Genomic DNA, 18,454 nt, shown 5'->3' on the forward strand with positions numbered 1-18,454 from the left:
GGCTTGTTGAGAGTCCCACATGCTCATAGACCCATACGTGTACCGTGTGAAATCTGGACCATCACTGTTATTGCCACTTGCCGGACCCCTGTGCACAACCAAGCACTGCACTGCCAACATTTGCAAGCAGCTGCCATCCTGTTCACACTGCACCTGCTGATCCAACCATCCCACTCTCTCCTTGATTCTAGTGAAGCACACTACAGAAACTCAGATGACAAGCAACTGGAGTTAGAAGTCACCAGCCATACAACAACACTGTGGTCTTGTGAAACAAACACAAAATAAAAAAGAGCTGGGGACATACTAAGTGCTGGTAATGGAAAACACCCTTGTTCAGATACTCACACTCACTGCAATCCACAACTGCAAACATACAACAATAAAAAACAGCACCCCTTAAAAATCTTTTCTAGAATTTAAATTAAGCCACCTGCAGGAAAAAGCATTAATGATGATCAGAGCAGAGCAGTTTGTATTGTAGTTATATTGTTCAATACAACCTCGTTATATTGTGCTCTGGAAGGGTCTTCTGCACTTGGGTTATAAGCATTAGTTGCATAGAGCAGATTTTTAATTGCGTTAAGTTAGTGTCAATGCTTATATATGTGTCACTGGTATATGGACTTACTATAAGGAAGGTTGTGTACATTATCCAGTAAATCTCAAAGAACAGTCCAAATGACCCTCACCCTCAGCTGGCCAGCGCTACGGGACACATGTCAGTTTAAGAATTACACGACTGGATTGGCCTTAGACCTGGCCACCTGCCCATTGTCACAGCCAGCCTGAAATCACAGGCTGTGCGCGTCCACCCCATGAGTCACCGAGCACACGGTCAGAATAGGTTAGAATAGCACTTCCAATCACAGCTGTCTGGAGACCAAACATAAACCTGGCTGTTTTAACTGGCACCCGGCCACCTGAACTGCCCACCTCCCTTCTCCTTAACCCATGCTTGTCAGCCACAATCAAGGAGACTGGAACTGCCAGATCTGATATTAGGAGATGCTGTGCAGAGAATGCTCTTCTCAGGAATCAAAGGCTGATGTTTGTCATTATGCATGGTAGGACCACGTCCGTGTAACACAATGTGTTCCTGTCATCAGGTATGAGCAAATGTGCAACAGAAGTCTGAAAAAGTATAACTTGGGGAAAATAGAAAAAATTAGGCTCTTAACTCTAAAGCACAGGGTTGTGGGTTCAGTCCCAGGTGGGGGACACTGCTGTTCTACCCTTGAGCAAGGTACCTTTGGATTCCCCTTTTGAGACCACGAGTGTGCAGTTCGCTTTCCGCTGTAGCCTACACGGCAGTGCCTGGAATAAAATAATCATGTAAAATAACAGCGACAGTTCTGGGTGGTGAAATAAACATTTTATAACTACAAACCGATGGATCTTTCAGAAAAATAGGGTGATGGGGCAATCGAACGTACATAAAATGTTATTTTTCTAATGATTTATGAATTTTCTCCATTGACTTGCGTGACGTACATAGAATGACCTGGACATGAAAAACTCACTCCAGAATATGTTTCTACTTATAGAATAACCTGAGAAATTATGGATTTTCGGTGGAGTTCCCCTTTAAGTAGTCTTCCCACCTTTAATGGTAACAAAATCAGTTCCAAGGCAATACCTGCAAGTGCAGTTAGCTAATATTGCTCCCTGGTAATATTATTACTCCCTCCTGCTCACCAACAGAGACACAGTCACAGCCCATCCGTACAGTGGTCAATGTGTTTTAATTACAGTACACACCGGTCGAGCAGAAACCATAGAAAAAAAAAAGACGCAGGTGGGGAGGGTTTTGGGAAAAAAAAAAAAAACAATAGGTAACAGAGAAAAGAAATTGCAAATAAAAAAATATTAATATATACAGTATATACAGTAGAGCTATTTACACACAATTATATAAATCATACATCTTTTGCAAAGTCAAACATTGCAAACATCAAAGGGCTTGTCCATCAGTGAGCTGGTCATCTTTCCTCCTCTTACTCTGCATGGGGAAAGGGATAGTTGCGCCACATTTCCTTTCCAACCTGTCAAGCCAGTCTCTCAAGGCCGCAGTTAAGCTCTGGCCAACTGCGAGAGATGCGTTTACAAGATCCACTGTTAATAGAGCTATGGACGAAGGTTGCCCTCCGTTTTCATTGCATGATACCAAGGTATTTACCAAGCAGAATAAAATCTACACCCGTCTATTCTGAAACCATACACAGAGCTGTTGTAATGGGAGTGGGTTTCATAATGTAGTGCCTTCCACAAGTCCCTATGAGGGAGAGATGGGCTTACTACTTGTACAGGGATCAAATGAGAATTTAACATGTTCACAACAATAGGGCTGTGTCTAGCACTAGACCAGGGAGTAGCATAGTTACATAGTTACAGAGAGCAGTTGCTGTACTGGCTACAATTTGGGCTACAATTTGTACTGGCTACAAAATCACAGAGGTTGGTCTGTGCGGGAACTGTATTGCAGTCTGCTATTGTTTCCCAGTTGGAACCCATGCCAGTCTATGCCAACGATCTAAAGAGGGTAGATGGTGTCAGAGTTCACACAGCTGATGCAACAGCAGGGTGAAACAGTCAAGGAATGGCAGGCCAGGTTAAGTGTGCTGTGTATAGTTCCCGAATCAACAGACATTCTTTCCAAACTGTGTAGTCTATTTAATCATGCCTGCTCTCTTCCCTTATGAAAACTCTGTAACTGTAACTGGAAATAAATAGATTATAACTATTTACTTTTTTTGTCAAACATATTATGGCTTTTTAAAGGGGAACAAGTGCCATTCCTAAGATTATGGTTTTATGCGTCTTTAGTGTTGAAATTAGTGTATATGTAAAATGTATGGCATTTTTCCAGGTTGATTCTAACATATAAGCACATATAAGCATATTTCAACTCAACAAATTATGAAAGATGTCAAAAACAGGCGTGTTATTTCAGGGTTTCAGGATGTATCATGTCCTTACTGCCTGCATACCAGAAACACAGCGGAAAGATTACAAAAGCACTGAACTTGTCCTCCTCACGGCAACTCAAGTCATTATTGTTATCAAGTCAACCGAGTGTTAGAACATTTTTTCTGATTGATAGTAATTATAGTTTCTGTAGACAACATAAAGTGTTCAACAAGAAGGAAAAACATCCACAATCTGTAGTGATCACGTTGATGTCAGTGCATTCCAACATTTGCCGCACCTGTGCTGGTTTGTATGAATATGCTAATGCACAGTGTATCTGAAAACAGTGACATAAATAAAAATCTGACAACAAGTGATGCAGGAAAGCAACCCTTGTCAAATATATATTTTGTTCCTGGGTAGTAAGTTATTTCCTAATTGCTTATACCTCAAAAGTATAGAAAATGGCTATTATTCCCCACAAACTTTGCTTTTGTGACTAGGACAGTGATATTTTGAAATGTAACCATTGAATATGTGTCTTATCGTTCACATAAAGTCCAAAAAAAACAACATATGAATCCAAATTAACATGTATTTATACTAAAGTAATAAAAAAAATACTACAAAAGATTTAGATAAAAAAGATAACAAAAAATGTGTTACATAGTGTAATGCAATACTCATTTAGCTTTAGTTATCAGGCACCTCTGACAAAAAAAATTTGGAAAGAAAATATATAGTTTTAGAATCCAATTTACTTCTGGCTATTTGTGCTTTGCTATTACTGCAAACGACCTCAGTCATTGGGTAAGGTAACTGAAACAAAGGACATGCACATTGAAGTGAAACAAAGCTGTGGGGACTGTGGGTAAGTTATTTTTCATGCTCAATATAGTCTCAAAGGTCTGGATGCCCAAACAGCTTGCACAGATTATATAAAGGTGAAAAGAAAGCCAAGGATTCTTGGGGGTGATGCCCACTATGACAATATTCAGCAAAATGACTGCTTCAGTTTAGTGGAAGTAGTGCATGTAGAAGTGATATAGGTATAACGGTCAATCATTTTATATTTATTTTTTCGCACAGGCTGTAAAATAAACACCATGTGACCCAACAATTTCCTTATTTTACATAGTAATGACACGGGAGCCAGTTTTCAAATGGAACTCGAGGGACTGAAACAGGAGCAGACGAATATTTTTAGTTGGAAAACCCAATATCTGCCCTGGTAACTGACAGGTATCAACAAAATGAATCATTAAAAACAAAACAACAACAACCAGAAAAAAAAACATGCCGGATATAAGATTTAGGCACGGTTTGGCACATAGTAAAAGGTAGCTTGTTTATGGATTTGTCAAACATTTAAAATATTTAACTTGGAATATGTTATTATAAAAAATATATAAATAAATACATTATATATTAGATTTTCTTTTTAAACAGTGCTGAGGAAAATTAAAAGAAACACATTATTATTATTATTATTAAGACTGAATGTAATGACTCCAGTTCTTTGTCTTTGCCTTTGTAGTTTTCCTGCCGAGTTTCCACAAACCCAGAAGTTATGACACAACATATTCTGAAACCCTGAAAGAACACAGATTTTGACCTCCACCATTAATTGGTGGGTTTTAAAGTGTTACAAGTTTATTTTTAAATGATAGAATCATTCTTGAAGAATCCCACATGCCTTAATTATCATTTGAAACACTTAAAGACGCATAAAACCATAATTTTTGGAACAGCACTAGTTCCCCTTTTATGTTAAACACCACAGGTAAGAGAGCTAAATGTAGAATACAGTAAATGTATGTTTGAAATTTTAATAGCATCCTGTGAGAGTGAGTGCAAGAGTGCACATCTTATCCAGGTACTGTAGTTCCCCCCCATGCTTGTCAAAAAACATATAAACTCATTCCCCATTCCCCCAAGCTGGATTTTCTTAGACATTGAAAATTACATTATTTTCCATCCTCTTCTATAATTACATAGTATTGGGTGATGTTGGGAGGGGTCAATTCCATAAGGCTGGCACACATCTCGATTCCCAGTCCACTTCCCTGCTGTATAATCAACATCACCCTAAAAACTGGACTTATCCAGTTTTCACACAGAACTCCACTAATATTGAAGATCAGCCTTCCGCACGAAACAGAGCTCCTCATAAGCCAGGATAGCAGACCCTACGATGATTGTGCCTGCTCTCGTTTGAGCTCGGTGCTGTGTTGCAAAACTTGTATCGCTGTGTCTAGGCTGCTCATTCTAACATGGCAGACATCTACAGTAACAGATGAAGCAATAGCCTCCTGTAAACTCTCTCTCTCTCTGTCTGATTAAAACCAGACAGCAGTGTGGCAAGCTGGTGCCCATCTTTGTACAATAGCCCAGGAATAGAAATAAGACTCCCATTACATAACACTATGGCCAATTACATGATTTCAAAGCTTCAGGTCATTGTACATAACTCAACACCAGGTGCTGGGTATTTTCATGATTGTTACCTTATTTTGCATAGACAACCAAGACGTTTATACAGTATTTAACATATGTCTTCCCTGCAGCTCATATAACCACCTGAAATGGATAAGACTGTTCAGTTAAGCAGAATAAGACAAGAGCTGAGATTGGGCCAGTTGGGGAGTGGGGAGTGGTTTTCTAGACAAGGGCACCATTTTAGAAGAGGGTTAAGGGAGGATGGAAAATAAAATGCAAATATTGGATGATACAATAGAAAATAAAAGTTTTAGGACAAAGAGTGCATGACATGAGACAAAAGACAAAAATGGTTCAATAGATGTAGAAAATATTGGCTGTCATTATACAAGAGAGGGGGAAGCAGGAAAGGGTTGCTGCTTTAGAAACCTCACTCTGTGCTACAAAGATATGTTTCCCCACCACACTTCCTGTGGGAGAGGTCAATCAGCTGGGCGTACAATGGTGGCACTGGCTAGAGAGAGCCACAGATGGTGTAAATATGACACAATGTTCAACACAGAGGATATGGAATACAATACAGTTGCAGAACTTCTCTGCATAATAAAGAGTCATTCATAACACACACGCACACACACACATCGGATTGACGCATTCACTGACTCGGATAAAGAAAGTGTAATGATTAATCTGGTCAGTAAACAAATAATGAGATTCTCTGTTTGTTTTTTTTTGTTTTGTTTTTTTTTTAAATGTTTGGAATGAAATACACTGCCCCTGTCACCCCACAACTCACCTACCTCCTATTAGAAAGGACAACTCTTTCACTTAAAGAGTCTGGACAAAGAGGAAACACCAACTCCATGAAACTGACTTGGACTGCTGTTGTGCTCTGACTGTTCCAAGACCGCAGAGTGAAATAAATATGTGGGGGTTAGAGGAGGGGGTGGAGGGTGCACCAGCACCCTGCAGAGACCGTCACCAATCAGGGAATTGGGGGCCATGACATCCAGTCCAAAACCCCTGCGTCCTGCTCCCTCCCATCCCTGGCTCCTTTGGAGTCCGAGAGCGTGAGTGGCCAAGGCAGCCTAAGCAGAGGCCTCCAGGACTGGGCAGGTGGTGGGTGGGCCGAGGAGGCAGAGGGAGGAGTTGGGTGGGGTCACACCTCTAGTTCCTGGTTCTCAGGGAAGTGGAAGCGGTTGAGTTTCTCACGCTCACTGTTGGAGATGTCGAGCTTGGTGCTGGCCTGCCGGGGCTTCTTGGCATCAGGGGTGGATGGCAGCGACAGCTCAATCTCCTCGCAGTGGCGGGCTCCTGGGGGCGGGGGCTTTTCCAGGTTGCGGATGAGAGTGACGCACTCACGCTGGTTATTGATGCCCTCATCCTGCCCAGCTTGCTGGCGCTCCTTCCTGTGGCGACGCAGGCGAGACAGCAGGTACACACACAGTGTGGCACCCAGAATCAGCAGAGCCAGCAGCACTACCAGCACAACATACAGAGTGTTGCCCAGGCCTGGGAGAGAGATGGGCAGAGTCAGAATGGCACTCTGACTGATACACTGAGATATACTGACACACACTGACATGGTCTGACTTATAGACAAGCTGACAGAGATACACTGACGCACACTGACTGAGTAATAGACATGCTCACTGAAACATACGGATACACACTGACTGATATACAGATACACCTATTCACTGATAAAAACATGCACAAGCCCTGACTGACCACCATAGATTTACAGTGATAGCTACTGATTGTTAGACGCATATTCACACTGTCTCATACACAGAAAAACAAAAGTAGTGCGAAGAGAAACATAAGGTTTTCAGTGATGGACACACACACAGTGACTGACAGTCAAAGACTCTCAGAATGCAATGTGTTGCTATACTTCACCTTGATCGTATTACAGATATGCAATAACTATATATTATATACAGACAGGTGACAAATTAAAGAAAAAACCCGAATAAACGAGTGAAGGAACATAACGAATGCAGATGCCTCCAAAAAGGTGTACTGCATGATACAATTATTATTATTTATTTATTAGCAGATGCCCATATCCAGGGCAACTTACAAAACATAAAAGCATTATAAATGTGCAGTACAGTCTAGAATTACAGATAAAAGCATAGTACAAATTACACGTTCAAAATTACATACAAGTAATAAAATAAAAATAAAAATAAAATTACAAGTCCTCCATCCTAGATTTGTGAGCTAATAATTGCAGACAAGATGTGAAGTCATAGTTAATTGCTCAGGGGAAGGGGACATAGGGGTAAACAATATAAACAACATGAGTAGTAGCAATATAAAAGCAAGCTGTACAACGAAAACTAGATAAAAGTGCAATTTAACTGGCGAGCTGAGCCCCGCAGGGGAAAAACAGCTAAGTTACAGGTACAGTCTGAACAGGTGTGTCTTGAGTAATCGCCGGAAGGTGGTCAGGGACTCTGCTGTCCTGATTTCAGTGGGAAGGTCGTTCCACCACTTAGGGGTCAGGGATGAAAAGGAGCGGGCTCTGTGGGAAGGGGAGTGGAGAGGAGGCAAAGTTAGTCTTCTGGCACCGGAAGACCGGAGAGGTTGGAGGGGATGTACAGAGAGGTCAGGGTCTGAAGGTAGCTCAGTGTAGTCTGGTCAAGACAGCGGTAGGTGAGGGTCAATGTCTTGAACTGGATGCATGCCGGTATCGGGAGCCAGTGGAGGGAGTGGAGCAGTGGAGTAGCGTAGTAGCGTGTGTGAATCGGGGCCGAAAGAACACCAGGTGAGTGGATGAGCTGGAATGGGCGGGTAGTAATTGCAGGCAGGCCGGCCAGGAGGGAGTTGCAGTAGTCCAGGTGGGAGAGGACCAGGGACTGGACAAGCAGCGGAGTCGAGTAGTTGGTGAGAAAGGGTCGGATTCAGCATATGTTGCTCAGGAAGAATCGGCAGGTGCGTGTCAGCGTGGCGATATGCCGAGTGTGACTCCTAGGTCCTTACCGGAAGAAGGAGAGTGTCATAGATTCCGAGGGTATCGAGATGGAGAGATCAGCAGAAGGCGAGGAAGAGTGGGGAAAAAAGAGGAGATTAGATTTGGAGAGGCTGAGGTTGAGGTGGTGTGAGTGCATCCAGGCGGAAATAGCAGATAAACAGGAAGAGATACGAGAGGGAATGAGAGGGTCAGAGGAGGGAAAAGACAAGAGAAACCATGGGATGTGATGAGGGGGTCCAGGGAACGAGTGTAGAGAGAGAACAGGAGGCAGCCCAGGATGGAGCCTTGGGGTACACCTGTGAGGAGAGGTTGGGGGGTGGATGAGGAACCTCACCACTTGGTAGGTACGGTCATTCAGGTAGGAGGAGAACCAGGTGAGAGCAGTTCCAGAGATTTCAAGGTCAGCGAGGCAGGAGAGGAAAATGGAGGGATCGTCAATTAAGCAATTAACATCCTATCATGCTCTGTGGCATGTATACAAATGCTGAGCAGGCCCAGTTGACTTAGATTTTGGATCAAGATGGCAAGAGGAAACTTTGAAAGAGGGGTCATTATTGGGGCACGAATGGCAGGGGCTTCAGTCACAAAGGCTGCTCAACTGTGCTCAAGTGTTCTTGAAAAAGTGGACAAATGCATGTGTGGCGACACCAAGAGAACGGTACAGGCCTGCCCGCTTGACCCCTACAGTGAGGGGGTCCGGAGGCTCTGTTATGCTGTGGGGGGCATTTTCCTGGCATGGTTTGGGTCCACTTGTCCCCTTAGAGAGAAGGGTCACTACAAATCATTACAAAGTTATTCTGAGTGATCACCTTTATCCTCTGGTAAAACATTTCTATCCTGATGGGAGTGGTCTCTACCAGGATGACAATGCCCCCATCCACAGGGCACGAGGGCTCACTGAATGGTTTGACGAGTATGAAAATTATGTGAATCACATGCTATGGTCTTCACAGTCACCAGATCTCAACCCAATTGAACACCTATGAGAGATTTTGGACCAATGTGTTAGACAGCGCTCTCCACCACCATCATCAAAACTCCAAATGAGGGAATATCTTTTGGAAGAATAATGTTCCATCCCTCCAGTAGAGTCCAGAGACTCATAGAATCTGTGCCAAGGCACATTGACGTTTAAGGCTCGCGGTGGCCCTACACCTTACTGAGACACTTTATGTTGTTTTTTCCTTTAATTTGTCACCTGTCTGTATGTACTTATATAGTGGATTGCACCTCCCAAGGAGCTTCACATTTTGTTATGTTACACTCTGTAATGAAAATGCATTTAATTGGGATTCTCTCCCTTTAATTAACAAAAGTTAATTAAACAAAAAAATGAAGTGTGTTAGGTATAAATATTCCCCCCCAGGTTTTCCTCTAGGAGTTTCCTATATATCTTGCCCTCAATCCTGACAAGTTTCCCACTTCCTGCCAATGAAAAGCATCCCCATAACATGATGCTGCAACCACCATGTGTTCTCAGGGAGATGAGCATTGTTGGCTTTGTGCCACCCATAGCGTTTTGCATTTAGGCCACAAATGTCAAATTTGGTCTCTTTCGACCAGAGAACCATTTGCCAATCTTTTCTGTGTCTTCCACGTGCCTATGGCAAAATCCAAAAAGAATTTGATGTGACGGATTATCAGCAATGGCTTTGTCTGTGCCACTCTTCCATATAGCCCAGCTTTGTGGAATACCCGGGTAATAGCTGACATATGGACAGTTTCGCCCATCCTCACTGTGGAACTAAAGAAATCCCAAGCTCCCTTGGAGCCTAGCTCACTTCTTGCTGCTCTCTCTATGAACATAAGCACAAACAAAAGACACACTATAAACGCACAAGCCAAAAAGTAATCCCAGTCCAAAGTTCAAAGTTCACAGCAGAAGGTTTTTACCAGTATATTTTGTCTGTCTCACTCTCCAAGTCCTCTGGCACTCCTCCCTGCTTCTTCAACAAACAAGGAGTGCCTGCTTGTAGCTTATATGCAAGGTTTCTGTGGACTGTAGTGCCACTGAGGGAGGCCAGTTTGTCCCAACACACACACACACACACACACGCACACACCATCCCCTATGGTTTTCAATTACAGTATGATTTGATGCGTAGAGTATTGCAACATGTTTAAAATCATAGTTTTTGGAACATTTAACATTAAAACCCAATTTATTTTTCACAATAACTGAACATTTCAGGTGTTTTCCCAAATATAGAAGTTTCACAAATAGTCTGTACATATCCAGGTTTCTTCAGTGTGCATTAACATCAGTGTGAGTTAAACCAGTTTGTATGGAGAAGATAGGCGAACACACCTTTGCCCCAGTCTGTATGTCACATTGTGGCTTTATAGTAATGCACACTCAGTCCCTTCAATCAAGCATCTTTCTCTGTGTGTGCACTGAGTTTCTGACAGGCACGTCCAGGGCCTACCTTGGCAGTGTGTCCCATGGCAGGGGTCCTTCAGGCTCATGCACTCGTTGCCCTCGTAGCCTTCAGGACAGGCACAAAGGTAGCCACCTTCAGTGCTCTGACACGGCACCCCTTGCTGACAAGGATTTGGATTGCACAGGTTCAGCACCACCTTTGGAGACATGCGCAAACACTGACGGTCTGATAACCTCACACACACTTCTGGTCTTCAATTTTTTTTTTATTTTTTTATTTTTTTTGGGGAATCCAATTATTTTTCACCTTTTTCTCAAAATATGAAATGACCAATTCCCCCAACTCAGCACACCACTGCCACTCTAGGCTTCTTCTGGAGGGACACACATTCTCCAAGACATTCTGTTTTGCGCAGAGCAAGCCCAGATGACCCAGTCTGGGTTATTTAAAAGTCAATGATATGGAAATAGTCACATCAAGTTTGTAAATGCAGCGATCTGTCACTGATCGCACAGCTCACTGGAGGGAGAGGGAGATGGGTAGGGAGAAGGGGAGGTGAACAGGGACAGAGAGAGAAAAATAGTAATAGCAAGGGAGAGGGAAAGAGAGCGACCCACCTCGCAGTGCTCCCCGCTGTAACCCAGAGGACAGTGACACTTGGGCCCTGCCTCCTGCTCAATACAGTGTCCCCCATTCAGACAGGGGGCACTTTCACAGTGGCTCAGTCGGGTCTGACAGAGCGGCCCCGTGTATCCTGGCAGGCACTGGCACCCTGTCAGAGATTCCTGGGAAGAAAAGAGGAACGAAGCAGTCAGACATCAGGCGAAGCTCAGTTGCCACAGTGTATTACCTAATATCCCGCAAATGTAAAAATCAACTTAACAAATGTAATATTGAAAAATATACAATAAAATATTGGTAAATATATTAAATTATATAGAAACCTTTAAGCCATTCTCATAAGAGGACAGACAGACCAACAAACAGACTGATAGTAATGGAGAGTACCTAGGATTATTACAGATTTTTGATTCCTCTCTGCAATCATACAGTATTCATATACACTGTGTTTGAGGTGGTCAATAAAGATGCCTGAACTCGATTTTATCCGATATCGTGGATCTGTCTTTCCCACAAATGTTGTTTCTTTTGTTGCAAGTACTTACAACACTGGTGAATCATTTTTGTATCCGGACTAATGTCACTGTTTACTTGTTTCCATGCAGATTTTATAGCGTGGTACACATACTTCAAAATACATGGTACACAGTACCACAGATATCAGTATATAAAGCATTTCCCTGAATTTTGTAATATGAATATTTCTGATTTGCCAAGGGTTTGAGTCATGGATCATGTGAAGATGTGACAGAACCCTAATGCCTATCCCTGATCTTTGCACAGTTCAACACTGATTAGGCGTGATAGGGACCGGAATCATCGCCAGGATATGTCAAGAGCCTGAGTTTGAGGTCATATTTTAAATAACAAGCAAGCTACTATCTGTTGCGATTCTTTTCACAGATCATGATGGAGGAAGAGGGTGAGTTGCTTACCTCACACTGGCTGCTGTTCAGACACTTCCCAAGGCAGGTGCTGTTCACTGGAAGAGAAAGACAGTCAGGGGTGGTTGACACTTGGGCAGACCCCCAGCTACGGAGGTTAAACTGTACAAGGGAAAGGGAGAGTAAAATGCCACAGTAGAATTGTGGGTCCTGCATTGTGTATGTACATACACTTAAGAGACTGAACTGCTGGTAAGGTGAACAGAAATCACAGCATCACGACAGATCACTATACAATTAAACAACTCACAAGGCTCATAGCTAGATTCAATATCCAAATCATTGCAGGATGGTGGCAGGTCTTAAAACGGACCCTAATTATTTAGATGGGGAAATAAATAGCTGACCTATTCAGATGCCTTGAAATTATACCGATGAGGTCGCTGTGGTAATTGTCTGAGCTTCTACAAAATACCAATAATACAATAAAATGAAATAAATATCCACTCACTGATGTCACAGTTCTGCCCTGTCCAGCCTGGCAGACAGTCACAGATATATCCCCCAATGAGATTGCGGCAAAGCAGGGCATTGACACACACCCCTGTGTCACACTCATTCGTGTCTAAGGAGAGACGGGTAATATACATGAATATATATATACACACACACACACACACACACACACACACACACACACACATGAATGGGGCTTGAATATACTTGAATATACACTGATCAGCCATAACATTATGACCACCTGCCTAATATTGTGTACGTCCCCCTTTTGCCACCAAAACAGCCCTGACCCATCAAGGCATGGACTCCACTAGACCTCTGAAGGTTTGCTGTGGTATCTGGCACCAAGACATTAGCAGCACATCCTGTAAGTTGCGAGGTGGGGCCTCCATGCATCGGACTTGTTTGTCCAGCACATCCCACAGATGCTCGATTGGAGGCCAAGTCAACACTTTGAACTTGTGATTCATCAGACCAGGCCACCTTCCTCTATTGCTCCGTGGTCCAGTTCTGAAGATCACGTGCACATTGTAGGCACTTTCAGCAGTTGACAGGGGTCAGCATGGGCACCCTGACTGGTCTGCAGCTACGCAGCCGCATACGCAACAAACTGCGATGCACTGTGTGTTCCGACACCGTTCTATCAGAACTAGCATTAACTTTTTCAGCAATTTGAGCTACAGTAGCTCATCTGTTGGATCGGACCACACGGGCCAGCCTTCGCTCCCCACGTGCATCAATGAGCCTTGGCCGCCCATGACCCTGTCGCCGGTTCACCGCTTTTCCTTCCCACTTTTGATAGGTACTGACCACTGCAGACCAGGAACACCCCACAAGAGCTGCAGTTTTGGAGATGCTCTGACCCAGTCGTCTAGCCATCACAACTTGGCCCTTGTCAAAGTCGCTCAGATCCTTACGCTTGCCCATTTTTCCTGCTTCTAACACATCAACTTTGAGGACAAAATGTTCACTTGCTGCCCAATATATCCCACCCACTGACATGATAACGAGATTATCAGTGTTATTCACTTCACCGGTCAGTGGTCATAATGTTATGGCTGATCGGTGTATATATACACATACATGGAAAAAAAAAAAAAATTATATATATATATATATATATATACACACACACACACACACTCACCTAAAGGATTATTAGGAACACCATACTAATACTGTGTTTGACCCCCTTTCGCCTTCAGAACTGCCTTAATTCTACGTGGCATTGATTCAACAAGGTGCTGAAAGCATTCTTTAGAAATGTTGGCCCATATTGATAGGATAGCATCTTGCAGTTGATGGAGATTTGTGGGATGCACATCCAGGGCACGAAGCTCCCGTTCCACCACATCCCAAAGATGCTCTACTGGGTTGAGATCTGGTGACTGTGGGGGCCAGTTTAGTACAGTGAACTCATTGTCATGTTCAAGAAACCAATTTGAATTGATTCCACCTTTGTGACATGGTGCATTATCCTGCTGGAAGTAGCCATCAGAGGATGGGTACATGGTGGTCATAAAGGGATGGACATGGTCAGAAACAATGCTCAGGTAGGCCGTGGCATTTAAACGATGCCCAATTGGCACCAAGGGGCTTAAAGTGTGCCAAGAAAACATCCCCCACACCATTACACCCCCACCACCACCCTGCACAGTGGTAACAAGGCATGATGGATCCATGTTCTCATTCCGTTTATGCCAAATTCTGAATCTACCATCTGAATGTCTCAACAGAAATCGAGACTCATCAGACCAGGCAACATTTTCCCAGTCTTCAACTGTCCAATTTTGGTGAGCTTGTGCAAATTGTAGCCTCTTTTTCCTATTTGTAGTGGAGATGAGTGGTACCCGGTGGGGTCTTCTGCTGTTGTAGCCCATCCGCCTCAAGGTTGTATGTGTTGTGGCTTCACAAATGCTTTGCTGCATACCTCGGTTGTAACGAGTGGTTATTTCAGTCAAAGTTGCTCTTCTATCAGCTTGAATCAGTCGGCCCATTCTCCTCTGACCTGTAGCATCAACAAGGCATTTTCGCCCACAGGACTGCCGCATACTGGATGTTTTTCCCTTTTCACACCATTCTTTGTAAACCCTAGAAATGGTTGTGCGTGAAAATCCCAGTAACTGAGCAGATTGTGAAATACTCAGACCGGCCCGTCTGGCACCAACAACCATGCCACGCTCAAAATTGCTTAAATCACCTTTCTTTCCCATTCAGACATTCAGTTTGGAGTTCAGGAGATTGTCTTGACCAGGACCACACCCCTAAATGCATTGAAGCAACTGCCATGTGATTGGTTGGTTAGATAATTGCATTAATGAGAAATTGAACAGGTGTTCCTAATAATCCTTTAGGTGAGTGTGTATATATATATATATATATATATATATACAGTGAGGGAAAAAAGCATTTGATCCCCTGCTGATTTTGTATGTTTGCCCACTGACAAAGAAATGATCAGTCTATAATTTTACTGGTAGGTGTATTTTAACAGTGAGAGACAGAATAACAACAAAACAATCTAGAAAAACGCATTTCAAAAAAGTTATAAATTGATTTGCATGTTAATGAGGGAAATAAGTATTTGATCCCCTATCAATCAGCAAGATTTCTGGCTCCCAGGTGTCTTTTATACAGGTAACGAGCTGAGATTAGGAGCACTCTCTTAAAGGGAGTACTCCTAATCTCAGCTCATTACCTGTATAAAAGACACCTGTCCACAGAAGCAATCAATCAATCAGATTCCAAACTCTCCACCATGGCCAAGACCAAAGAGCTGTCCAAGGATGTCAGGGACAAGATTGTAGACCTACACAAGGCTGGAATGGGCTACAAGACCATCGCCAAGCAGCTTGGTGAGAAGGTGACAACAGTTGGTGCGATTATTGGCAAATGGAAGAAACGCAAAATAACTGTCAGTCTCCCTCGGTCTGGGGCTCCATGCAAGATCTCACCTTGTGAAGTTTCAATGATCATGAGAACGGTGAGGAATCAGCCCAGAACTACACGGGAGGATTTTGTTAATGATCTCAAGGCAGCTGGGACCATAGTCACCAAGAAAACAATTGGTAACACACTACGCTGTGAAGGACTGAAATCCTGCAGCGCCCGCAAGGTCCCCCTGCTCAAGAAAGCACATGTACAGGCCCGTCTGAAGTTTGCCAATGAACATCTGAATGATTCAGAGGAGAACTGGGTGAAAGTGTTGTGGTCAGATGAGACCAAAATTGAGCTCTTTGGCATCAACTCAACTCGCCGTGTTTGGAGGAGGAGGAATGACCCCAAGAACACCATCCCCACCGTCAAACATGGAGGTGGAAACATTATGCTTTGGGGGTGTTTTTCTGCTAAGGGGACAGGACAACTGCACCGCATCAAAGGGACGATGGACGGGGCCATGTACCGTCAAATCTTGGGTGAGAACCTCCTTCCCTCAGCCAGGGCATTGAAAATGGGTCGTGGATGGGTATTCCAGCATGACAATGACCCAAAACACACAGCCAAGGCAACAAAGGAGTGGCTCAAGAAGAAGCACATTAAGGTCCTGGAGTGGCCTAGCCAGTCTCCAGACCTTAATCCCATAGAAAATCTGTGGAGGGAGCTGAAGGTTCGAGTTGCCAAACATCAGCCTCGAAACCTTAATGACTTGGAGAGGATCTGCAAAGAGGAGTGGGACAAAATCCCTCCTGAGATGTGTGCAAACCTGGTGGCCAACTACAAGAAACGTCTGACCTCTGTGATTGCCAACAAGGGTTTTGCCACCAAGTACTAAGTCGAAGGGGTCAAATACTTATTTCCCTCATTAACATGCAAATCAATGTATAACTTTTTTGAAATGCGTTTTTCTGGATTTTTTTGTTGTTATTCTGTCTCTCACTGTTAAAATACACCTACCATTAAAATTATAGACTGATCATTTCTTTGTCAGTGGGGAAACGTACAAAATCAGCAGGGGATCAAATACTTTTTTCCCTCACTGTACATGTGGTACACACACACACGAATATATACAGTACTGTACAAAAGTTTTAAGCAGGTGTTAAAAAATGCTGTAAAGTAAGAATGCTTTCAAAAATAGACATGTTAATAGATTATATTTATCAATTAATAAAATGCAAAGTGAGTGAACAGAAGAAAAATCTACATGAAATCAATATGTGGTGTGACCACCCTTTGCCAACAGCATCAATTCTTCCAGGTACACTTGCACACAGTTTTTGAAGGAACTCGGCAGGTAGGTTGGCCCAAACATCTTGGAGAACTAACCACAGTTCTGTGGATTTAGGCAGCCTCAGTTGCTTCGCTCTCTTGATGTAATCCCAGACAGACTCGATGTTGAGATCAGGGCTCTTGTGGGGGCCATACCATCAGTTCCAGGACTCCTTGTTCTTCTTTACGCTGAAGATAGTTCTAAATGACTGTCGCTGTAAGTTTGGGGTCGTTGTCATGCTGCATAATAAATTTGGGGCAATCAGATGCCTCCCTGATGGTATTGCATGATGGATAAGTATCTGCCTGTACTTCTCAGCACTGAGGAGACCATTAATTCTGACCAAATCCCCAACTCCATTTGCAGAAATGCAGCCCCAAAATTGCAAGGAACCTCCACCATGCTTCACTGTTGTCTGTAGACACTCATTCCCTGTCCAGGCCTTCAGCGAACGAACTGCCTTCTGCTTCAATCAAATATTTATTTAAAATTTTGACTCATCAGTCCAGAGCACCTGCTGCCATTTTTCTGCACCCCAGTTCCTGCGTTTTCATGCATAGTTGAGTCGCTTGGCCTTGTTTCCACGTCGGAGGTATGGCTTTTTGGCTTCAAGTCTTCCATGAAGGCCACTTCTGACCAGACTTCTCCGGACAGTAGATGGGTGTATCAGGGTCTCACTGTATTCTGCCAATTCTGAGCCGATGGCCCTGCTGGACATCTTCCAATTGTGAAGGGAAGTAAGCATGATGTGACTTTCATCTGCTGCAGTAAGTTTCCTTGGCCGATCACTGCGTCTACGGTCCTCAACGTTGCCCGTTTCTTTGTGCTTCCTCAAAAGAGTTTGGACATCTGGAAACCCCTGTCTGCCTTGAAATTTGTGCCTGGGAGAGACCTTGCTGATGCAGTAGAACTACCTTGCGTCTTGTTGCTGTGCTCAGTCTTGCCATGGTGTATGACTTTTGACAGTAAACTGTCAAACTGTCTTCAGGAACCTCACCTTGTTAGCTGAGTTTGGCTGTTCCTCACCCAGTTTTATTCCTCCTACACAGCTGTTTCTGTTTCAGTTAATGATTGTGTTTCAACCTATATATTGAATTGATGATCATTAGCACCTGTTTGCTATAATTGTTTAATCATTCACCTGACTATATGCCTTCAAAATCCCTGATTTTGTGCAAGTGTACCTAGAAGAATTGATTCTGTTTTGAAGGCAAAGGGTGGTCACACCAAATATTGATTTGATGTAGATTTTTCTTCTGTTCACTCACTTTGCATTTAGTTAATTGATAAATATAATCTATTAATGTCTATTTTTGAAAACATTCTTAATTTACAGCATTTTTTCACACCTGCCTGAAACATTTGTATAGTACTGTATATATTCATGTATGTATATATATGTATGTATATATATATATATATATATATATATATATATATACACACACACACACATACATACATACATACATACACGCACACAAACATGAATTTTATATATATATAT

General features: G+C 43.0%; 1 protein-coding gene across 4 annotated transcripts in view; it reads right to left on the reverse strand.

The window, feature by feature from the left end:
* Nucleotides 1–1,726: 1,726 nt before the first annotated feature.
* LOC136749605 (protein jagged-1) overlaps nt 1,727–18,454 on the reverse strand; it is a 70,212-nt gene continuing 53,484 nt past the window's right edge. For 2 of the 4 annotated variants that reach the window (XM_066704051.1, XM_066704050.1), the window contains 5 exons: nt 12,730–12,843; nt 12,270–12,316; nt 11,331–11,498; nt 10,759–10,909; nt 1,727–6,861 (listed from right to left, as the gene is read on the reverse strand). In XM_066704051.1, coding sequence (XP_066560148.1) covers nt 6,509–6,861; nt 10,759–10,909; nt 11,331–11,498; nt 12,270–12,316; nt 12,730–12,843 — 833 coding nt within the window. In that variant the 3' untranslated portion in view covers nt 1,727–6,508. Of the gene's footprint in view, nt 6,862–7,404; nt 7,883–10,758; nt 10,910–11,330; nt 11,499–12,269; nt 12,317–12,729; nt 12,844–18,454 lie in introns of those variants that run through there. The other 2 variants (XM_066704053.1, XM_066704052.1) reach the window with 2 other exon arrangements.

Source organism: Amia ocellicauda, chromosome 5, assembly GCF_036373705.1.
Source record: "Amia ocellicauda isolate fAmiCal2 chromosome 5, fAmiCal2.hap1, whole genome shotgun sequence".
NCBI classification, from domain to species: Eukaryota; Metazoa; Chordata; class Actinopteri; order Amiiformes; family Amiidae; genus Amia; species Amia ocellicauda.